At 40.1% G+C, this 25,080-nt stretch overlaps 1 protein-coding gene across 2 annotated transcripts in view; it reads left to right on the top strand.

Moving 5' to 3' along the window:
* Positions 1-4,493: 4,493 nt before the first annotated feature.
* MYO1E (myosin IE) overlaps positions 4,494-25,080 on the top strand; it is an 87,354-nt gene continuing 66,767 nt past the window's right edge. For both annotated transcript variants that reach the window (XR_008462675.1, XM_054169286.1), the window contains exon 1: positions 4,494-4,553. Coding sequence is in view for 1 of the 2 variants with exons in the window: in XM_054169286.1 (XP_054025261.1) it covers positions 4,551-4,553 (3 nt within the window). In the remaining variant the exon portion in view is untranslated. The remainder of the gene's footprint in view (positions 4,554-25,080) is intronic.

The following is a 25,080-nucleotide window of genomic DNA, read 5'->3' as shown; positions in this document are numbered from 1 at the left end:
AAAACAAAGTCCATAGAGGGTGTGTCTGCCTTCACTTTTGTTTCCTGGTTGTGTAATTCTTTGGACTTCAGCACAACCACCTTGGGTAAACAGAGGGTAAGATCAAAAATAAACTTTCTGCATCAGTTCACACTGAAATAGTAGACTGTCTCTGATTTTGGTTAAAATACACATAACATCCTACATTGTTGTGTAGGCCAATCATTGCAGAACTAGGAGCTGCAAAGAGTAAAAATGTTACAGTGTGCACATGCTATTGTAAAAAGCAGGGTGGGGTATGAATCCACACTCTGACTGACCTATTTATTTTAAAGTAATACCCACATCAAAGGATAGGACCAGAAACAAAACATGTACTTTCAAAATGCTTCAAGTGAGGTCATTGACAAGGCCAAATGCAGTAATTTAGGGGGTTATGTAAACTGTTCTTGAAAACCTTATGGAGACTGCCCAGCCCCTATGGGCAATCTGTTCCCATGGCTGATTAGCCATGATGGGAAAAACATTTCCTTATACCTAGTCTGAACCTCTCCTGATTGCATTTATGTTGTTGTCTTCCTACCACACACCACTGTGAAAAGTCAGGCTTTGCCATCTTGATGACTTTATCATAGGTACTGGGGACTCCTGAAAGGTCCCCCAAAGTCTGCTTTCATCAGGGGCCTGGGCTCCAGCCCCTAACCATCTCTCCGGCCTCTGCTGGACTTGCTCTAGTTTACTGATGTACACAGTTGTATTCTCTGACCTGGCAAAAATACCCAGATTAACTTCATGTACCTGTTTAGGTTTTGTACGCCTATCTAGGGATTTGTCTTGTGAAAGGACTACTTGGATATTCCGTGTTTTCTTGAGTGCACCAGTATGACTTGAACACAAATTGTTGTTTTTTGTTTACCTCCTACTGTAGTCTTGAACAGTAAAATGTACCTCCATACTAGCTCTCAGTCTACTTTCTCCCTCTAGCCCTTGGATTGTCTCTTCTTATGCTTTTCCCTAGGCATCTATACTGGCCACTGCCTGACACGGGATAGTCAGGTGAATTGCCTTTGGTTTGATCACACAGATATTGCCTTCATCTTGTCTTGCCAGCGATCATTAATTTTGTACTTCTATCACTTCCTTGATGTTTTTCATTAAAGCAGTACCAAACTCTTGTATTTTATGTAATTACATCTTCTTGTAAATGATAGTGAAGATGTAGATTTGTTTTCTTAAAGGCAAATTCAGATCACTTTTTTTATCAAGGCACAACATCAACAATAATGTTTCTTTATTCTCACGTGTTCAACTGTCTCACTCATGAATGGGGCTCCATTGTAATAATCCTAGAATTGCAGAATGGAGCACTTTAGGCTGGAAGGGACTTCAGAAGGGATTGTGGTCCAACTCCCTGCTCAGAGCAGGGCTAATGTTGATGTTAGATCAGGTTGCTCATCATAACATAAAGTTTTGATCTTAAAAGCTTGTGTAATGTTTTTTAAAAATCTTCTTCTGAGGAAGAAAAAACTACAATGCTTGTACTTTGTTAATGTGAACCTACATAACTTAGCTGAAGTCAGCCACAGGAAAGCAAGAGGCAAAACTCCTGTTACCAAGTCCTCATGGACTTCTTCCAGCTTTATGCTAGCCTTGCAAATAACAACATTATTCATACAGCTTGGTTTACAGTTGGAGAAAAATTCAGCAAAGTGAATTTGGAGTGTCTCTTATGTCTGAGGTTTTTCTTAGTTAGATCCAGAGTAAAGGAGCCACATAGTATTTTTCCTCAAAATAAAAAAAAAACAAAAACCAAACTGAGGGTGAGAAAGGGCTGTTGACTTTATTACTGTACTTTTTACTCTAGTGGTATTTTAGGTTGACTTGTTGAACATGTCAATAAGTATGTTTTCTAAACAGGTATGCTTCTTTAAGGTCAACAAAAGAGAGAAAGAAGGAAGGGATTGTGTTGGATACAGAGAAAGGGAGTGAGAGAAAGCTGAAATTATTATCCTGTTTTCCAACATGAAAACCTGTCCTAATCATTGAAATGATTTCATCACATTTTAAGTCATAAACTGCCTTTGTTTTATTGGTGATGTTTTGTTTCTCTCTGCATGTCACAAGAAGAAGTTGCTGAATCTGTGTTTTTTTTTTTTTCTGTAAGTAGAATTCTTCATTCACATTCAGTTATGAAGGCAGAATGTAGCCATCTGCATTTTAACAGAAAACATTAAGATTATAAAGTGTCTGTGTATTCTTGGGTCGTTTTATACTATCTTTCTAAGAAATACCAGATTGTATTATTTTCTAACTAAAAGTATGATGTCTTGTTAAGGGTATTAAATGTTATTTTGGCTGATTTCAGGCATTAATTAAACTATTAATTAATTTATCCTGGTCAACAGAAGACAAGTATGCAGCTTATAAAAATTTACTCTAAATACATTTTGTAAGTAAAAGCAGTAATGACTTTTTAATTTTTTTTATGTCAGTCTTAGGCACTGCCCTGACAGCTTTCTCATTGGTTATTTCAATAAAATGTCTAATCTTTTCCAGATTCACTGACTTCTCATAAGAGCTATTTCTTTCTGAAGCCACAGTAATGTTTTTAGTGTGAAGGGCAAAGAAAGTTGTATTCTGCGGTGTTTCCAGAGGTAAAGACAGGTCGGGCTTTACACTTTCCATCATCAGCCTGATTATTGTTTGGTGCTGGCACACTGTCACTCAGAAAGAGCTCCTCAAGATGAGAATGTGTGCTCTGCCTTTCTCAGAGATGACTATTATCCATTATTGGCTGGAGGAGCCCTGGCATGCAAACCATTCAGGCACACTACCACATTTGAATGGAAGTGTCTTCCCCTGCTTCTGAGCATGGATGTTGAAAAAGTATGATACACTTGATATAGTCAACTTGGGAATTAGATGTTTATCATTAAAATAAGCAGAATTAAATGACTATGTTTAAAAGCATGAAAAGAGTTCATTGTGAATGAGACTCTGCTTGGTACACACAGTGCTTAGTGAAGTTTCATGCAGGTGCAGAGCATTGATGCTTCTGGCCCTAAAAAATTTGTTCTAAGTCATCTTCCAGTCAATCTAGAGTAGATGGACCCCAATAGCATATGTAAAATGCAGTAAGCTTGGGACTAGCTTTTCAATTAGCTGTGCACTTTTTACTCTTCTTTCACAAGCTGGTTTCTCTTACTTACTATAAAGATGCTTGTATGTATGTGAATACACACACATACAAATACATGTTTCTTAAGAAAATGAACCTAGACCCTCATCCAAAGCAAACAGAAAACTCTACAAAACCTATATAGAGTTTCTTTTGTTGGCCTTATGTACGCTCTCTGGATTCCCATATATCTGTGTGGAGGGGCAACACCCTTCCTCTGCACTGACAGGTCTGGTTGCAGGACCATCTGCCTTGGAGCAGACAGAGCAGTGTTCTCCTCTAACATGCTGGAATTAAATCAATTTATGCCTAATCTCTACATTAGTTTGAAAGTTTTTATTTTGATTATAAAAAGAAACAGTAAAAATTGAATAAATACATTCTGTATGACCTAGTCCCTCTTTTTTCCTAGTAACTGCACTTCTTAATCAGAGATACAAGGAACTGCTGTGATACCAAATGATAAAACCAGGGCCTGTAGCCATGGGGAGTGTTTTTCAGGGTGGTTTGGAAGCACTGCTATCATATGACTTGGGGTCTGGCTGTAGTGGTTGTTAGATTGCTTGTATTTTATTAGAAGTGGTGGCTAGGAATCTATTAAAGCCAACAACAGGTGTCAAAGCCTGAGGAGCAGCTTTGCTAGGCCTATGGTCCTCAGCTGTGGAAGGGTTTACTCATTTGACTTCGTAGAATACTCAGCCCCTACAGATTGTTGCATTATATTCTGGTCAAAGCTGTATGAGCAACACCTGGCAGACGCCAACTGTCAGGTGAGTACCCCATGTTCCTCCTATTTGTGGGGTTCACCTAGGACTTGTTTCAGTCCCATTTCGGTATCCAGATACTTTATACTTTGCAGTATTCCTAGGGACACGAAGCACCTGAGTTCTATGGGTACGTTCACGTGGACGGAGGGAAGAGCTAGAACTGCAGGAGGGAGCAGCACGCATGCCGGGGCCCGCCAACACTCCCGTCCACCACAGCAGCAGCACAGAGGCACGGCAACGACGAAACCTGCGCCGCGCCGCACCCCGAGAGCGGGCGAGAGGGCGCGGAGAAGGGTGGGGAGGAGGAATTAGGGCTCGTACCGCCGCGCCGGGATTTTCTCAGGCGATTGGCTGCCCCGCGGCGAGCTCGCCATTTATGGACACGGCGCCCGCGCGCGGCAGCTGCCGCCGCGTCCCCGAGCTCTCGCCCCGCCAGCGCGAGCACTGCCGCTCGCGCTGCCGCCCCCGCCCCGCCCCGCCTCGGCGGCGAGCTGCGCGCGCGGGGAGGGCGGGCTCTATTTCCCTCCGTCAGACCCTCCCTGCTCCTCTGCTCCTCCCTTCTCTCCGTCCTGGGGCGCCGGAGTGTCTGGGCAGAGCCGTGGGCAGGGGAGCGCGGAGCAGCCGCGATGGTAGGCGCTGGGCTTGGTGAGGCTGCGGGTGGCTGTCGTGATCTGGGGGCCGTGGAGGGTGGGCCGGCGCTTGGTGGGGAGAAGGTGACTGTCTCGGTGCCTGTACATGTTCCTCGTGCTCTGCCGGGAAGGAGCTGCGGGCAGCCCTCATTGCCCCTCGCTGTGGAGAGGCCGCGGTGAGGGGCGGTTGTGTAATCGGTACTGTGCCAAGTGCTTGACTGGGGACGCAAGCGGGCCAGAAGCCGTGGGCTGCTGGCCCCGTGGCCCCTGGGTAGATGTCGCTGCTGGGGCGCGCCAGCTTCGCTCTTCAGCGGGCAGGGCCGACGCCCCTCTGCGCTGTCTTGCAGAGCGTTAGCCTCGTTTCCCGTCGTTTCTCGGGACCTAAAGAGATTTTGGCTGTGGGTTTCTCCAAGGAGGAAAAACCTCGTGGGAAGGTAGCCCGGCGGCGTTTGTTGAACAACAGGTGACGCATCTCCTCTTCAGAGCGCGCTTCTGGAAGGGTTTCTGCGTGGAGACCACGCTCCCCTAGCTGTGGCCCTCTAGCATCTCTGTCCGAGTGTTAGTGTCCGCTCCGGCCGCCTTCTGAACAGCTGGCCTGGTGACAGGTAGCGAGAAAACTGGTCTGAACAACAGATACAGCTCCCGAAGCCGGGATGTTTGGTCACTGCAGTTGCTGGTCTGATAGGATAAGGGAACGCGGTATCGGTAAAACACATCCGTGTTAGACTGAGGGAATACTGAGGTTCGGCACCTGAACTTGGTTTATTAGTAATTCTCTCCTGAGGATTGATGTCATCCTGAAGTAATCCAAATAATGATTATGATAACCTGTTACACAAGACCTTGTAGTATGTGGCAATAAACTACGTTAAAATCCATAACCTTTAAGCAGGTGTTTTATTAAAAACTCTTCAAAGTGGAATACTAAAGCTGTGAGAGTTAAGGTACTTAGAAAACTTTTGCATCATTCCTACTAAACCTTAGCTAAAGTGAAGTTTTACCTAGTCCGTGTGTATTTAGAGTATTAATGACTTACGTGGAGTGTTAGCTTGGGCCCTTCATTCCTGATACCTTTTAAAGGATGCCCCTCTTATGACCCGTGCCTGTGTTTTAGTGTCCTGGGGTAAATATGGTTGTGCCTGATTACACCTGTGTTGAGCACAAGTCTTTGCTTTAAATAAAGCATTGCAGAGGTTAGGAAGCTGAAGCTTGTGTCACAGGAAGGGACAGTGATACCACCAACTCGCACAGTCTCATAAGGAGCTTTGATTAAGATAGGTACCTGTGTGCACTGTGAGTTGATTGTTTAATCAGGTGGTTCATATCAACTCACTCAGGTAACTTCTGTCTCCTCATTACTTGCTAGGTCACAGACACCTGTGGCATTCACAGACTAATTGGTAAAGACTATGTATCATTGTTAAATGACGTCATTATGTGGGGTTGAAAGTCCTTGGTGCAGGTCCTTCAGAGATATCTGCCTGTTAACACTTTGAGACCAGTGAGGCTGTTGTGCACCCTTAATTCCTTTTTGATTAAAAGTTTTTATCAAAATACAGTTCTTGTAAATACTTGTAAACTAATTGGTAACATACTTGTTGAGTTTTATGGAAATAAGAGAACAGTTTATTCCACAAGATACCCTTTTCAGGGAACGATTCAAGCAGTTATTCTTCAGCATTTAATTTGATACTGAAGTAGTGTTGAATTAATCACTCTGAGCTCTCAAGTTAATATGAACTGAACTTTCTGAGATTCTGTAAGTAATGATTATTGTAAAAACAGTAAAGACTTACTAAAATACTGCTTTCTCTAAGAATTATGCTCAAACAATTGCTTGATAATCATTAGGAGGTAGTACTTTGTAACTTAAAAAGCTGGCAGAAGGGTTGCCTGACAGAAGTTACAATGACTGCTTATGAACATGAATTACTCTACCAATATCCTGAAACTATAGTTGTTCTCTCTGCTGTATTAAAAAAAAATAAAATATAAATTCCCTTATTTCTGTCTTGGCAATTTTGGTTTCTGTGAAGGGAAAAAGCAGCATGTCTCATGAGTGCTTTGTGTTTTCTAAATTTGGTCTTTTCAGCCATGCCATATCTGTAGACTTTAGTGTGAACTTTCCCTGTCTGAGAAGGTCTGTAAATGCAGGATGCTGAGTTACCACTGACGTCGGTTGTAGTCGTTTCATGCATCTTGGGTGGTCTGACACAGCAGAGCACATAAAGGCTGTACTGGTGTTCATGGGTCTTATTCTCTAAGTCCTGTGCTGTGATGCACAGCCCCTAGCAGGTTTGCATGCATGATTGTGCAGCTCTGTGCAACTTAGCAATACTTCTGCACTTTTTTGCTGCTTTACCTATCTTGGATTAACTGTGATTTCAGGAGATCTGCAGATATGGAGCAAGTGAGCTGTTTCATGGATGTACACTGTAGTGCAAGGTGGGAGTGAGCAACAGTGGGGAAAGTCTGCATTCAAGCTGACAGTTTTAAGGAATGTATGACAGCTGTTGAATTGGTTTTGTCTGAAATGTATCCCTCCTGTTGACTTTGCATTTCAGTTTCTAAAATTCAAAATAAACGATGGCCTCCAACAGTTTAGCTGCTACATGTAAATCCTCAAAGATGTGGATTATGTTAAGTCTAAAAGTACTCCAACTCCAGTGGTGGGTTACATCTTCAATGTTCAGGAAACCTCTCAGCAAATGAAGCTGAAACTTGCTTGAAGTGAAACACATTATGCAGCTTTTGCTTTTATACAGTGAGTCTGCACCTTTGTAGAGTCATTAAGTAGTTCTTGGAAATGTATTGGAGGGTCTTATATCAAGTTGGATAAAGAATCTGCATCATATTACAAAAATAATCTTGTGATGTTAATGTGACAATGTGATCTTAAATGTTTCATTTAAAGTAATTCTGAGCTCTTTAGGGAAAACTTTGTTGCCCTCAGTACTGTCAGCTGGCTTTGACTCTCTTAGGATAAGATGTTGAACATTAATTGGCAAACACAATACTGTTTGTAAGTCATAAACCTAAATAAACACCCTGACAACAAGCAGTCAGTGGTCAACTTTTCCAACTTTTTGCATGTTCTCCCTTCTAGACTACTTCTACTGAAGTTTTGTGCTACTTTGTTGGGGAGAGTGAGAATGGAGGGCTCCAAGAGAAAGCAGGTTCAGCAGTATTTGGAGTACCTCACAAATTTTTGGGCAAGCTTAAAGACAAAAAATGAAGTGTTCCTATGTTGCCTTTAACCAGCATTTTAAGGCTAAGCAGTTTTTATGTAGCGCTGTAGTCAGTATGTGCATTTTATTTTGGCATGTTTTGATGTCTTAGCACTTTTACCTCTTCAACAAAGGTGGAAGGTTGATTGTTAAAAGGTAACCTTTTTATAGCAGAACGGCATAGCTTGACGTCAGTAGAGGTCAGGTATGTTGTAGCCCAATTCAGCAAGAAGCTGGGGATGTCTTGATTGTATGTAGAGCATATGAAATTATGGAGAAATCAAAATGACATGATAGGTCTGAAAGGACTTGTTAGCCTTTAAGATTTGGATCTAAAGTAGTTAATGTGATGTGAGCTGGGACCTCATGCTATCTAAGTCTTTTTCCTGCAAGAAAGTCACAAGCAAGACACTGATGTTTCTGTGTTCAGAGGGTGCTTTTCTGTCTGGTGCAGCTCAAACCTTGCTCTCTGCCAAATGTTGAATAGTAGAGAGGGTAACAGCATGTGCTTTACATTATGTCTAGAGCTCCATTAATGGAAAAATCATCTAGATGTATGGTATTTCTGTCTGGCCAATATATAAAGTGTAATAAAACACAGTAGCATGTTCAGTAGCAAAACTAGTGACTTTCACTAGACGTGTTTTGGTTTGTTTACATTGTGGGCATGCTTGTCCTTATTTTTTTCTAGTTTAGACCTCTAGAATAGTTTATGGGGGTGTCATCTGTGTTAGAACACTTTTGCAGGAAACACTGATGCATGCAGAATGCCATCCAAATGCAGCCTTTGCAGGTGAAAACGGAATATTTGATTGACTGTGTGTACATATTAAGCATTTTTCTCATATTTTCTTATGCCTTCTAGAGTTGCCTTTTTCCCTCTTCATATATAACTTGCTTGTTGTGAAGGAAAGGAGATGACAATGCTATTAGTAAAGTATTTACAGCTACTTTTTTCTTAACATGAGGGGATAACTTGTCCCAGTCTTAACTGCTTTGTATTAAAGCACTGCTGCATTAGTGGAATGGGGAAAGATAAACCAAGCTTTTTAGAGCCTTTATGATAGCTAGTCAGGGAAGTATAGTCAAGCTTTTACTGAGTTCTCAGTAAAATCATAGTGATATTCTCATCTTAACATGGAAAGTATGTTTCCTTGCTTGAAATATTAAGGAGTTCCATATCTCTTTAGTGATGTCTTCTCAGCTTCTTCTGTAATAATTTTCTGTATTTTTTTCTGCACAAGTGTGTTTAATATCTTCCCAGTTTTGAGAATTAATTGAAAAGTGACATACATCTGAATGGTCATGTACTGCTGTCTTATACTTTCCTATACCTAATTTCTACATAAGGAATCAGCAATGCCTGCATGTTTAGATTTACATTCTAGTACAGTATATGTGTGTTACAGAGATAATGTGTAAGTGAACATTTTCAGAGCTACAGAAGAATCCTTTCTGTCAAATCTAATTAGTTGCTGCATCTAATGAGGAAGGGAGCAAAAAAGTAAGAATTACTCTTACTTCCTCAACTCCTAGCTCTTATATTTTGGCAAGGTCCCTGGATAGTTCTAGGAGTGAGATTACTGTCCTTACATGAAGAGTTTTGACACAGGTTGTAGTTCTGCTGACAGATAAGCCTGGGATTTGGCTGACTCTGTTAGCCTGCAAGTTGTCAGGTTTTTGTTTACACTTCGGTTCTGGCCATTGACACAATGTGTAGTTTATAAATGACAAAGTGATCTGCTTTCCTTTTCAATTTCCTAAAATGCTGTTGTAAAGCAATACTTACGACTGCCCTTTTTTTTTTTTTGGAAGCTGGATTCCAGGTCTAGATGATGTGTGACTACTAGAAAGCATTAAGAGCTATCTGAGGGATTTTGCACCTCATTAAATCAAGTTTTGTTCTGGGAATTAACAGCAAGACTCACAACTGGGGAAAAGGGGTGTGTTTGGTGTACAAAGGATTTGAAAATAATTCAGTCTCTCTTCAAACACAGAAAACACCAGGCATAGGCTTCAACAAGAAAGGGTTGATTTGCACTAATGCTAAGTTTTTGAATGGAGGCCAATTTGTAGTGTCCAAAGTCTCACCTCAAATAAGAGCAAGGGCTTACATCATTGTAAAAGCATAAACCTTTTTGGGAAAATCATGTAGAGATTCTCTTACACATTTTCTCATCTGTTGTAGGTCACTCATTTCTGCACTGTCCTGTTGACTGCCAGGGACCTTTCCTGTAACTTCTGCAGAAGTGTTGTGGTGGTTTTTTTGTTTGTTTTTCCCTCCCCTTTTCTTTGGTGTTTTTTTTTTCTTTTCTGTTTTAATATGGAAAAGTATTACAGGTATAAGGGCTGCTTTCTAATTTTTGAAACAGCTGTAGCCAAAGGAGTTTGCTAGCTGCTGTGTGTTGTTTGGCTTTTGTTAGTTCTACATTGGTATAAAAATATTTTAAAAGATCAGAAACATTGCAGAAAGTAAACAAATTTTCTCCGTATCAGAGAGCTGTCTTTGACAAGTTGTTTAGGCATTCATCTCGCCTGATCATTAGGACTCTTGTGCAATCTAGCCTCCTGTTGGACTCCTAAGAGAGCTTGGGTGTGAGGATCTGTATTTTAGTCAGACTTTCCTATCTCTTGCTCCCTTCCCCCACGTTCCTGAGATGCCAATCACTGTCCTGCCCAGGAAGTATGGCTATCACTCATCTCCTTGACTCATCCTCATTTACTTGCTTTCCTATCCTCCACCTACTGACTTCCTTTTTTCCTAACCTCATCTCTTGAAAAATATGAATACCCCTTGGGGAGACCAGGTGTGCATTCATGTCCTGGCAGTGCATAGAATTGGTTCTCTCTGCTTGAAGTAATTTCTATGGGAGGAAAAGGTTTTTTAGTCTAAACCCTTTTCACACATGAACCTTACAGGTGTGCTCTATTTTACTAAATGGAATTCATACAAGTGTATAAATGGCATTGAAGTTTGACTGCTTCATGTACAACAAGTATGTCTAAGGTCAAGATTATTTAATGTAGATAGCTTAGAAAGGGGTGTGTGTCTAAGGATCTTTTTTTCTGAAGACTGTGGCATTTAATTGCCGTTAAAACTGTTTGTGGATTTGGTCCATAAAGTGTTTTTCTAAAAAAAAAAAAAGGTAAATAAAATCTGAATTAATTTTTTTGTTTCTTTTTTTACTTGCAACGGAAAATGCTTTTTTTAAACAAAGCCAGTGGGAAAGCTGACAAGGCAAGCAGTAATGGTAATTGGAGCATGAGTCGTTATCAGAAGTGATGCCTGTTGGGAAGCATATTTAAGAGGTGCTCTTGAGTACAAAGAATTACCTATTAGCATAAGTTGCTAAATTCAGCTGAGCATTAACTTCGAAGTCAAAGCCAGGTGTTAGCAGATCTTTGAGCATGCTTCACGGTCAACACCATTCTGGAAGTGTAAGGACTACAAAACAGATCTGGTGCCCTGTTCTTCTGTCATCGGGGTGATTCAGAAGTATCAGTGGTGAAAGCCATTCTGGCTGTCTGGAACAGTGCAAAAGGCAATGGCTTTGTGCTCTTGAGGTGGGATGAAAATAGATGTTTTTTTAGCCTACTTCATAAAAAAAAAAGGAACATAAATGGTTTATGCAGAAGCTTGTGCTTCTAGGAGCTATTTTAATGCTTTGTTCAGCAATCTGGTCTAAATGAGAGGGTTTTGTTGACGTACTTCAAACAGGACTACAAGTCTTGCAGTGAGTGACTAGCTGCACTTGTCCTCCTACAGGAAGTGTGAGGGTTTTTTTCCTTGCCAGCTCCAAACCACTAGTTGAATCACCTTCATCAGCTGAGCCTGAATCTGTAAGCAGTTCTTGGTCAGTCTTGTCTAATGGAAGTGTTGAAGCTGTATTCGAGTCTGAACAATGCAGTCTGCTCTCCTTTATAAAACATGTCAAAGGTTCTTAACACTAAGGATTTTAAATCTTTCATGCTTGTGTCTTATGAGATAGTGTGTTGCCAGGTGCTCAATCCTGCACCTAAGACAGTTGTGTGGTTTTGATCTGACATTCCACAATGTTTGTGAGACCTGAAGTTCTAGACAGTTTACCAGTGCATGCTGTTATCTTCTGCCATGATTTGTGTCTTTTCCTGTGCTTTGAGTTGTATATTGATAAATCAGAAGAACAGAAAGATAGTAGTTGAGACATCTTGTCAGTAATATATTTGCAGTGCCAAGCAGTAGTCAAGAATTTGTCTCATCTTGCTTTTTTGTTGTTTGGATATTTACTATTTCCCCCCGCCTTGAAGGATAGAAGTCTCCACAAATGCCTGAGTGCTTTCAAATTTGCTTTTGCAGCAGCTCATAACCCTGTGTTATTCCCAGCTGTAAAGTAGTACACTGGTACAAAGTGTATTTGAATTCCTTTTAACAAATGCTGCCGACACATTCAAAGTCCTTTGGGTTGTGACCTCTGTACACTCTGATAGCCTATTTGATATGAAAATACTGCTGCTCCAGTGGGTTAGTAAGAGGATTCCAAGGATGAAAGTTTACCTGAATATTGTAAGCATTACTTACAGCATTAGCATTTTGTAAACTGTTGGGGTTTGAGCTGTAGTAGTTCTTCTGGCATGTAATCTATTCTATTCTACTGAACACCTTTTGATCACTCAAGTTTTGGACTATTTTATTGTAGATGTTATGGTATATGAACTAGAAAACAGTTCATTTGCTAAGTGAAAGCAGTGTTCTGGAGGCATGGTGAAGGAATACTTTCATTAAACCTAATCTTAAAGGCCATTTCATGGTATTCAAAAGCAAGTGCATATTTTTGGTATTTATTTTTCCTTTCAGTATTTGAGAAGAATTTGATTTGTCAATCAGTCATGAAAGAATTTGCTTTCCTGTACTCCATCCCCAGCTGTATTCAGCAAGGAAAGGGAAATGTGCAGAAGTATTTATAACAGTAATTGAAAACCGTCATAGTGCAGATATACTTTATAGGAGATTTCAAATTTGGTGCAGAGATACAAAAAGATACAAAAAAAAAATACAAAACTACAAACCCACCCATCCATGGCTTCTGAGCACAGAGGTACTAGCTGTCCACATAGTCTGAATTAATAAGTAATTCTCCACTATTGTCTGGTAAGGGAAATGAAACATGGATTTTCCATAATTGGTTTTCCTCTCAGTATTGCCACAAATTGCTGTTTAAATACAGATCATGGTTTTGATGGAACTAGTAATAGGATGTGATCATCTAAGGAAAAAACTAACTAGTCACAGTAATCTGTCATTGTAGTAGACTCTTGTATCTTAGTTGTATAACTTTTGTTGACTCAATAGTACGCTTTTTATGGAAGCAAGTCAGACTGACACTACTACTGTCAGGAGACATCTGATCTCTTTCCATAATTTGAAATAAAAGCTTGGATACTATGAGAACAGATGTATTACAATGTATGATTTAATGACACATAACTTCTGTACAACGTAGTATCCTGCTGACACTGTTCTTGTGTAAACTTGATTAATTCCCAAATTTTGAATTGCTTCAGTCCATGAAAACAAATGTCTGACTTTCCCCATTCCACTAAGATCAAAATTTCTTCACCTAGATTTAGTATCATAGTATCAGTATCACAGTATCAGTCAGGGTTGGAAGGGACCACAAGGATCATCTAGTTCCAACCCCCCTGCCATGGGCAGGGACACCCCACACTAGATCAGGCTGGCCAGAGCTTCATCCAGCCTGGTCTTAAACACCTCCAGGGACAGCGCCTCAATCACCTCCCTGGACAACCCATTCCAGGGCTTCACCACTCTCATGGTGATGAACTTCCTCCTTACCTCCAGCCTGAATCTCCCCACCTCCAGCTTCATTCCATTCCCCCTAGTCCTATCGCTACTTGATATCCAGAGAAGTCCCTCCTCAGCCTTTCTCTCCATTCACTCCTCCCACTTAAAAGCAGTGCCCTACACACAGTTTTGTTTCCAGAACTTGATGCTGTATTATTGATAGTCTCCAAAGGCTTTTTCAGTACTTCCTCTCCACTTTAAATATATGCTGGGAGCTACTATATTGGTCAATAATTGCTAGACTCAGCAAACCAAAGATTCCTACAAAAACATTCTGGTCTTTGCTGTGGAAAAGTCAAAAAAAAAACCTCTCAGAGTAGAGCCATTTAGATGTTTTCAGTTTTTAAGAGTATTCTGGCTGTTCTTTTTGTAACCTGCAAGACTCAAGTAGGCTGGAATAAGGTGACTTTTTGGAACTGATTTTCACTCGTGGAGGGGGAAGTACAGATTAAGCCTTCTGAAATGTCTATGGAAGATTTTTTAAAATGTGTAAATCTTATCCTGAGCTGTATCCAAACTGTTATCTGTTTACTTGCTCTGCAGTGGCTGTGTTTTTGAAAAGCACTTCTTCCTCTAGTAGCCGACAGCTCCTAATTACAGATGCTTAAAGCTCACATTTGGTAGTTGCACTAGTACGGAGTAGTATGAACACTCCTGTGACAGGAACATTTTACTTCCAGCTAAGTGGTGGGACTTAATGGAGCCCCATGGGGTTCATATTTGATGTCATGTGTCACATTTCACTTACCAGTAGCTGAAGGCAAAGTCCCTGCAGGAACAATGTTTCAGAACCCTGGAAGAATTCAAGTTCCACTCTGTTGGTGACTTAAGATTACAGGAATAGGCAAATAACTTTTGAGGCTGGAGTTGCAGTGACTTCTGGAGATGGTACTATTTGTTGGCTAAAGATGAATTAGGCTTGACACCAGGAAAAAAATATCTCAGATGTTTGTAACAAACAGTTCCCATTGTGACACTGCTTGTGTCTACGGAGGTCTGATTTGATATTTGGCCTTTAATGGGCAAAAGCTTGAGCTCCTTTTAAACCAGAGTGAGGGGGAAGTAGGGGTAGGGAGAATGACTTCAGAGTAGGAGAGGCCTTTGCTGTTTTGCTATATTTCACTTGGGTTTTTGTCTCTCTGTTAGATTGCAGCCACAGGGTTCAAGGCTCTATCATTTTCAGATGAGTGAGTGGATAGGTCTTCAGCAGAGCAAGAACCTAACCAAGGGAAAAAGGGTTAGACAGTGCCTGAGTATCCAGTATGTTGAACCTGAGAGTTATGTTGAGTACCCATTTCTAGCAACTTGCATGGCTTAGCTATGTCTGTAAATGTCTTACAAGCACTATGCAGTAATTACATCTGCCTGGCAATATAGGACTAGATCTGAAGAAAGTAAGAATTTTCCTAGTTTAATATTTTAAATAACAAATTGGCATGCATGATGTGGTGAACAGAACTTACATTTGATACAACTGATCTGGATTCTGTTGTAGTTTAAAAGTAGTACATACAATAATGGAGATTACACTGTCCTAACTTAAAGCTGCTTTCAAACACACAGAATGTGTATTCTCTACAGAACTTACTGCAATCTCTACTGACTTAAGGTCTCCTTGGGAATACCTTTAATGAAGTGCATGAGCCTCTCTTGTGGAGCTAGACACTGGTTAAACTTAAGTAGCATACAGTAGTAGAAAATGGTTTCCATGTAGATAATACTATTGTTAACTGACATTTTTAAAATTGAAAGGAATACTTAGTTTGCCCGTTTCTAGTGCTAGCTACCCAGCTGACTTCTCCAGAAGCTGTTCCCATGAGTACTACTGTTTAAAGCTTTTCTAGTGGTAAATAGGAATTCTGGCTCCAGGGCTCTTAATGCCTGAAATACCAGCACACCCATTCCACAGAGACCTGATCTCAATATGCAGAATAAGTTCATGACCAGCAGTGGTTTCTTCCTGTAGTTTACTTTGTGGTTTTATTCTTGGTTTGTTCTAGGAACACTTGAGAGGAAACAGAAGAACAGTGACTACTTATTCCCATATTTGGTATTGTTTTAGACATAATGGACATCCTTCTTCACTAAAAGAGGGGTGACACTGTTTCTAGATAGTCTAACTTTCCTGAAACCATGGGTTAGTTTTGGAGGGTCACATTGTAGCTGTGTGCAGTTTTCTACGTGGAGTTGTAATGTTAAGCAGTTAGGTGGCACTAATGGAATGGATTAAGGTAATTTGGCCTGCAGCTTCGCAATACCAAAAGCTTATCTTTACATAATTACAAATCCTCGTTCTACAGCAGCACTTCCATTAGTCTATAGCCTAATAGTGGTATGTTTAAAACTGGAGAATTTGAATTAATGAAGGTCACAAAGGTTTTTCTAGAGAAATGAACACTCAGCCTTTAATTGCTGATAGCAGTAGAGGAAGGAATAATTAGGACATCATGTAAGTTAACCTTCCTAACTCGATCCTTGTTGGTTTTTTGTTTGCTTTGGTTGGTTGTTTTTTCCTCTTAAGACCTGTACTGGAATGGGGTCTCATTGTATTCTGTACTTCTAGTACAGATTTTTGGGGAGGTGAACCCCAAACCCTGAATCTGCCATATGGAGAAGGCAGCAAATACAGTGTGCTTTAGAAAAACACTACAGTCTCTAGAAATATATGCCCTCTTACCAAAATAGTTAGCTGCCTTACCTGCTCCCATCCAATTCATCAGTAAAAAGATACATTCATTCTGTGACAGCAAATTTTGATCTTTAGTAGTACTGAGCTTGACCTCTTAAGTATTGCAATCTGTACTTAAACTGAGACTGAAAGTTCAACTGTGTGTGTCCTTCTGTCCCAAATTAAGCCATTGTGGTTACAGTATTGACAGAACCAAAACCCTACAATTCTGGATGAGAAAGGAACATCTGAAACCTACCTGGAAGAGTACACAACACAAAATTATAAATCCTTATTTCAATTACTTAAGTCCTTACATTTTTTTTTGTAGAAAGGAATTTGTTTGTTCTGAAAAGAGTCTGGACTGTGTGAATGATAAATCCTGAAGCAAGAATACTTGGATGTTTTGATGGTGCATCCTGTAGCCTTAGCATATAGGCAAATACTTCATAAACCTCTCACCATCACTAAAGGATGTTCTGATGAATCTGTTTTGAGGGTAGTAGCTTGAATGTAATGGAGAAACATGTTAGCACAAAACTAATTAGTCATCAATAGCTTATCTAGTCTGATACACCTCAAGAGTGTTCACCTACTGAAATCAGGCTTTCTTTTGTTCAGATCATTTCTTAATGATACAGGCTGTGGCATTTTTGCACCTGAGGCCAATAGGTAATTTTTTCAGTTGACTTGTCCAATATGTGGTTCTATTCTCAGACCAGATACATTTAAAACTGAACAAGCAGCTAACAAGGCATATCCTGATACCACTCTTTCACCTGAGGGCTCCTGGAGTCCAGCCTGGGAGTGCAAGCTGAACTGCTCCCCATCAGTTTGATCATAACCTGGACCTCTGATACTCAAGGACAATTAAATAGCTCATAACTTAGTAGGGGGGAAGAGACTTGAATCAAATCACCAGTGGTAACTTCCTACTACTCTAGAATGCACTTAAGACTTTGGGGAGTTCTTCCTATTCTACAGCTCAAAGTATGCATCTGGAAAGTTATGCGTTAGCTATGGTTATGAAATTAACATCTGAAGCAGACGGTACTTTGGAAGAATATCCATTTTTATTTCAAAATACTTTACCTGGGGGTGACAATTCAATTGTGTTTGGGGTGTGTGGTTGGTTGGTTGCTTGCTTTTTTTTTTTTTTTTTTTTTAAATTCTATTTGGTTTTTCCCCAGGGCTCTGAAGTCATTTTGTGATTACTCTTTACAGGAGTAGAGTAGTAGGCTAACTATAAAATACTAATCTTGTTGCTGTTTGCTCATTGACACTGCAGGTGTGCAAACAGGACAAGGAGGGGGTGGGGGAAAGGAAGTCAATATCATCTGATTGCCAAAACAAAAAAAGCACCAATTGAGTAGCTAAAATTATGTTCAAGCTGGTAACAGGATACAGTGAACAATGAAGAATGCTTTACCTTCTGTAGCCCTTTAGGGCTTGTTTTGCAATTGTTCTTGACCGGTTGGAATTCTTGAGGTGGGCAGAAGTCGACTTCATTTAAATGAACCCACTTATTCTTTTTTTGTTTTTTCTTTTGGCATATCATCTCAGTGAGATGCTTAGCCACTTGGTTTTCATTCTTGATATCTCTGAAGACTTAAATATACTCAAGAACTAAAACTGCTTTTTTTTTTTGAAGGTTTCTAAAATCAGTTAAATTGGGACATGCAAGTATTAGAACTAGCAGACAGGGGAGTACTTAGTGTTCTATATGCTGCTGTTGCTACAGTAAAACATTATTTTTCATTTTTTTCCTGTCTCCCAGTCTCTAGAGTGCCAGTGTGCAAGAATCTCACAGGTTCAGTCAAATTAGGTTAGAGGCTGAAGTGTCCTCTTCTTGATGACAAGCAGCAGGACTGGAGGAAGTAGTTTCAAGCTACACCAGGGGAGATATTAGGAAACAGTTCTTCATTGAAAGGGTTTTCAAACATTGGAATGGTCTGCTCACGGCAGTGGTGGAGTCTCCATTCCTGGAGGTGTTCAAGCAGTGTGTGGACTTGATGTTTAAAGACATGGTTTCATTTTGACCCTTCAGTGCTGGGTCAAAGGTTGGACTGGATAATCTTTGAGGTCTCTTCCAACCAAATATGTTCTGTGATCTCTTGATGCTAACCTCTTAGAGGAAACCTGTGCTTGTCCTTATTCCCATTGATCAACCATGTGTTTTTGAAAAACTCCAGCTGGCTTTGTGGTCTCACCTTTTGGCTTCTGCAGTTGTGTTCACCAGGCTTTCCCTTCTATGACTTTTAACTTTCAGCAAGCCTTTACAGAGGTTCTCTATTTTCATCTGCAAATCCCAAAGGACATGCTCTACTTCATTACAGACTTAGTGTGATTTTTGGGGTTTGCTCCTTAAATTTTATCTATAATAGTACATAATGTGATGTAGAAATTATGCCTTGAATACTAGTTCTAAACAGGCTTCACCTTGCCCAGACAGCTTCTTAAATGGTGTGTGTAAACTTTGACCTTTTTATGGTCCCTTTTAAAGTATCTGTGGCAGTGCATACTGAAGAGACACTTGTAATGAAGCACACTGTATGAAGGCAAAGAACTTCTATTTTGTACTTTGCAATAAAGTGATGGAGAAGAAAATGGGTGTGCAGATGTTACCTCCATTCCTGAACCTGGTCGACTGAGTCATATTATTACTTAGATGTAATTTAAGTAATTACTTATATGACATGTGACTTTTAAGAGTAGATTTTTTAAAAAAGTTATCATTATAGTACTCCTTAGAGCTACTGCTGAGGTGTGCTGGGAAATTGAGTGCAATCAAATATACACACTAGTCAATTTGTGCATTAGCACTAAATTGGCAAAACACCACTGAAGATAATTCTGTAATGGGAATCTATGAAATTGTTGGTGTTAGATATTGGCACTGTACCACAGACTGCGGGTGTGTTGTAAGACACAGTAATAACTAGCATGACAGAAGGGCTTTCTTGTATGATTCTAAATGCAGTGTTGTAGCTGCTGTCAACACTACGTGAAAGCAATACAACTACTTCAGAACTGGACTTCGTTATATAAAAACCTGTCCTAGTAAAATGGTCCGTGGCACCTGTAATCACTATGAATACTGAAACCTCTGACGCTTTATTTGAAAGGTTTTGTGCCTTTGATAGCCCTTCTGCTGAGCAGTGGGCCATTACCAACTCATCAACGACTAAATTACTGGTATTGCTCTCTTCGGAAACTTGATAATGCTCTTCTCTTGCAAACACTATGTAAATCAACACTTGCTAAACATGGAGATTTGAGGGGAGCAAACTCCAGAGCAAAATAGCTGCAGGCTACCTTCTGTTCTTGCTCTGTTTTAGTGGAACGAAAATTGTTTTGGCAGCCGGGCATTGCACAAGGAATATGCAGAAGCACATCTGCATAAGTAATAATATAATTCCTTAATCTGCAGACTTTTAAGAGATGCTTTCATTAACTAGCATGCTAGCTGCACAAGTTTTTCATACAGTTGTTCAGATTAACGTTTTGTAAGGGATAGAAAAAGGCACAGGCAGAGGGCTGGGATGGTTAAAGATCACATGCCTGATGTGTGATGTGTTTTTCCACTGTTGCTTCATTAGATGATACATAGAGCTGTGCATGCTTAAGGAACCTTGCAGAAAACACACTTTTCTCAGTTACTGTACCAAAGTGTGTAATGGCATCAGTGAAGGTTTTGAGAATGGGAGTGTAAATCCCAAACCGACATCACTAAATGACCAACTTTATAGTTTCAAATCCCACCGCATTTGCTGAAATGGTTAAAGCATTCCATACCTTGTGACTTTAGCCTCTTGTCTGTCATGCTTTAAGTCATAACAGGATAGCATACTGGCTTCAAGAGACTATACCTAATTTAGAATAGCTGTGAACTGTGTACTCTGGACTAACTCCACTCCAGGTCTACAGCTACTTGTAAATGCTACAGTAACATAAGGAAATGTTATGTGTTAAAACCTAACAGCTTTTCACTAAATTAAATTCAAATTAAATCAGTAGACATCTGAAATGATAGAATAAAATTCTGTGGTACTGCATATAAAACTTAAAAGATTTAATAGGAAAGTAAATGGGGTTATTCATCTACATATTAAAAACAACTGGATGAGTCATTCTAGGCTGCACAGGCTTTTAATTGAATGTTTCTGCATTCAAATGGAATACAACCTACAGGAGAGGCCTTTTTTTCTGTTTCTAAACAACTTACAGATTTTACTAAAGAACAATTTCTACCAGTATGTGGTATTTTTATTTTGAAAACCCTGAGGGTAAAACCCTGAGGCTTTCCTTAATAGAGGTAACTAACAGCTTTTGTTAACTGGATGTTTTAACAATGGAGTGAGTCTGAAGTACTAAAAATTGTATTCAAAGTACCAAAGACTTCCAAATGGGTGCAGTTGCTGGCACCCTTATACCTTGCTGCCTTTTTTGTTGTTTTTATTTTAAAAAACCCAACAAAACACCATATGCACAAAACCCACACTACCCTGTTTGTGTAATGAGTTACTCTGCTTTTGTTGAATTTGGTCCCACTAGACTTAGTTTTGTTGGGGGTTTTTGTGTGCTTGTGGAAAGGTTACCTTGCAATGTGTTGAAGCTCCAGTTGCATAAGCAATGAAGCAAACATCCTTCACTTCAGTGTGTCAGGTTAGATGGAATCTGTTTTGACTAGTCTTTCAAAATCTGAAACAACACACAAGGAGGAATACCTGAGAGATGTGGATTATGTCCTCCTTTTGTTTTATTACTTTACAATAAGGATGCTGCCTATAAAAATGGATAGGCTACCTCAGAATTGTCTTTCCTTACAGTACTGAAAGAGACAAACGTTTGTAATTGGCCTACATATTTTTTGTGGAAGCAAAGAGAGAATGGTGGTGGGTTTTTTCCAACAAAACCTAACCAGGCATAAATTAAAATGATAGAATAGGTTGTCAAGTTATTACAGATACCTGGCTATTTCATGGGTTTGTTCCTTTTTAATTATGTGGTCATAATGAGACGAATTTTGTTTATGAAAGCCTCACTGAGTTTCAGTATTTTAGGTGTTGAATAATTCATGCTAATCTTTGTTTGTGACACCAAAGACCCTCAAGCAACTTTACCATGTTCCTTTATTCACAAATATTCTCTGGTTGTTAATTTTTGCACACAAATTATTTGGCAAAATTTCAGCTATGTTTACAAAAAGATTGGTACTGTGCCAAGCCTCAGCATTGCATGATGAGAGCTGCTCAAATCTTTCCCATTCCTGGGTGTTTTTTATTTCATGTAAAAATGTTCCCACACGCTGTTTCCAGTTGGGTCCCTCTCTCCCTCTCCCGACTGGGCTTCAGTTTTTGGATACTTTGCATCTCTTCACTGTACTTGAGTGTTCAAATAAAGACCTTTATTTGAATCTGGTGTCTTCAACAGAAAATGTTAATTTTCCGAGAGGATGAATGAACTCATGCATGAAGCGCTTTCTTTATCCCTTAATTCCCGTTTCTGAATCTGCTTTGAGTAGCTTACACTATCCCTGTTGTCATCTTGTCCTCTGCCCCTGAATGTTTAGGTTTGGTCCTCATGTGCACAATGGAAAACCTGGAGTAGTCTGCTGTAGGCTGAGGGAAGGAATTGGACTCGCAGCCTGGCAGGGGAGTGTGCTTTCTGATGACTCCTGTGAACTTGAGAAACTGTGCTCCCAAGCTACAGTGGTGTTGAGTATCCATTTTGACCCTTATGTTGGAAGCAGATACTAAGCACTTTGCAGGTCAGGCCAGAGATGCATGTACAGCTGAGAAAGTGTATCCTGTTGAGTCTCCTACTTGTGGTTTGTTTGGTCTGATGTATACAACATTTATCAAGATTTTGTTTCCTCTTTTTGATCAATAGCAACTTTTTGGGATTTGATTTGGGTTTAAAGATTTAGTCCATTGGAAATATATATAACTAATTCCTGAAATGGAATGCTCAAAGGAATTCTCGTTTGTATCTGTGTAATAATTAAACAAGGAAGTGTTTGTATGCACTGAAATAAATCTTACTTGGATTCTTTGGAAGAGTTAAAGGTTTAATCAGTGCATCAAATAGTCTACCACAGTGTCTGGAGTCAAATCTGATTTCTTGAGTGAATAGTAAAACATAAATGTTAATAAGGAGGATTTTGTGGGTTGAGCCGCATGTATCTTACCACCCAGGTGTCACCTCCACTGTAAGTGAGTGAGCACCACTCCCTGAGCCTTGCCCCTGTTGCTTTGAGTCAGTACTGCTGAGGTAAACATGAAGCTGCTGTACTCCTGAAGCTTTTACTCTGTTTACTCAGCACTCTGTGAAATAAAAATAAACATAGAAAGCAATTTTTACATTAGAACACCCCCACACACTGAGGAGCTCCCCTGGCCCCCCCAAACAATCTTCTCCAGCTGCTGTCACCAGTGAAAGGAATTGACAGCTCACAAGTGAAATGGTAATTTTGCTGTGGGGGAAGCACTCCTGCTTCTGAGTGAGCAATAAAAGCTTTTACACTGTGTATCCCAACTCCCAATGCTGCAGCTGTCCACCACTGCAGGACTGGGGTTCCTAGGGCTCTCATTGGTCAGGTAGTCCTCCCCACTACAGGTCCATATAGAAATCAAGTCACCTGTGCTCTGTATCTGAAAACAGGCCAAGGACAGATTATGCAGCTCTTTAATCAAGCATGAATGAAGCAGATATTCTTGATGCCATCTAACTGGGAAAATCACAGATAAGCCTAACAATGTTCCTTGAAATTCTGCAAGCAAGACTTTAGCAAACCAACTCTATCATGGAGCACCACCCTTGTATAACACAGCAGCGATTGTCGTCTTGTGCCCTGCTCATACCAGTGGAAACAATGCTGCACATGTGAAGGGCAGGTCCCAGTTACAAGAGTTGGGAAGATAAAGGCTAATGTATCAATTAACCAAGTAGGTTAATTTGAAACCAATGACCATTTCAGTGCCCGCATTAGGAAATGAGCTGTCAGCTGTTTATTTCATATTTTTGGCATCTAAGCAGTTAAATGTTACAACTCTGAGCAGTGTATTACACTAATAAAGTTCTGTAGTGTCATCACAAATGTATTTTTTGCTACATGCTGTTGAAAACCCAACCTTGGCCCCAGTTATCTGCTGCGTTGCAGCTTTTGCTGTATTATCATGCCTATTACAACAAAAAGTGTTTTTCTTAAGCCTGAGCTGTCACAGGCATGTGATTGTGGCAGTCTCCACTTAAAGTCAATATTCCCCCTGGTTTGTAAATATGTTCAGAAAAGAATTGTATTTTCTACCTAAAAGGGGAGGGGAACAAACCAAAAGAGACTCAGCAGCAGTTTTTCAAAATTGTTTTAAATTCAGATGTGACTCATGATAATTATTTTGGCACAATTGCTGCATGCTATCAACTAGATACAATCAATTGTATGTAGAGCTATATACAACCACCTAGATGAAGCTGTTGACATAAAAACAGTGGGGTTTTTTTGGTTGAAAACAGCAGTAATTACACAAGGTCCATGCCAGTTTCTGTAGTCTGCCCAACCTGTCGTATTCTTACCCGCAGTCCATTAGCAAGTGCTGAGATGAGGGCGCATACACCCAAAGAGGTGTAGTTGTGCAATAATTTGAGAAGAAAATAGTATGGTTTCATGTGTAGAATATGGTATTCTTTATTATTGCTGGAGTGGGGTAGTGCATCCCGTTGGAATTAAAGTGGTTTGTAGTCAGAGGTCACAATATATGCTAAGCAAATGAAAAAACCCTGTAAGTGTAGGGTGATAGGCAAGTAAGAGTGTCTCTGTAGGGAGCATAGTTTTAATTGAAAGAAATGGGCATGCTGGGGCAGAGATATTTTTTTTTATTACTAAATCTTTAGGCAAACAAAACAGAATACATTTACTGAGTTTGTTTCAGTTTCTTTGCATATTTGGAAAGCATCGTTTTCTACATCTTTTCTACAACAACACTAAGTAAATTAATTCTGTCACCTGTGTGTGAGAGCCAGTACATGGCATTAAACCTCTCTGTTTAAAGGGGTGGGGGGTTGGTTGTTGGTTGTTTGGTTTGGGGTTTTTTGGGGGGGGGGAGGGAGGCGGGGCTGATGAGGCAGTACAAAATGGTGTTTGTAGGTCAGGGTTCAATACCCAAGAACCAAGGTATAGTGAGGTAAAATTTTAGAATGCATAAATAGCATAAAAGAGTAACGCTGAAGTAGTCACATTGCAGTTACAGCTCACTCTTCTTCAGAACCTACGCTGGGCAGAATGGATAAAAGCAGTCTTGGGCTAAGCAGCAAGGGTCACATCAGGGTTAGAAAGGGTGCCAGAAACAATGGTTTGGTGGTATCTGGGGTTCTTCAGGCAGACCTCCTCCCCTTGATCGGTTGTTTCAAGGGAGTTGAGGCAAGCGTCTTGTGACGGTTTGCCCCAGGGAAGAGTGTTGTGGTGTGTGGGCCACCTAGGAGTTCCTGCATGAGCTGCTTTGTAATTAATTAACTGGGTAACAGAAAGGTGCTCTTTTCTTCTTCTAAAAGTAGTGGACTACAGATTGAAAACAAGTGGCTAGATTAGAATTATTTTGATTTTGTTAAGATTTTTCAGTGATTTAGTATTTTAATGGGGGGAAAAAAAATAGAGCTATTGTGTGTATGCTGGTGCAGAATAGAGAAAAAAAACCAAACCACAACCAACCATAAAGCCTTATCAGCCTGTGAAAATAGGGTATGACCAAAGTTTAACATGCATAGTTTAAGTGTGTCAGTATATATAATGAT

This window comes from Dryobates pubescens, chromosome 17, assembly GCF_014839835.1.
Source record: "Dryobates pubescens isolate bDryPub1 chromosome 17, bDryPub1.pri, whole genome shotgun sequence".
NCBI classification, from domain to species: domain Eukaryota; kingdom Metazoa; phylum Chordata; class Aves; order Piciformes; family Picidae; genus Dryobates; species Dryobates pubescens.
The sequence above is the reverse complement of the archived record's forward strand: the minus strand, read 5'-3'. Positions and strand labels throughout refer to the sequence as shown.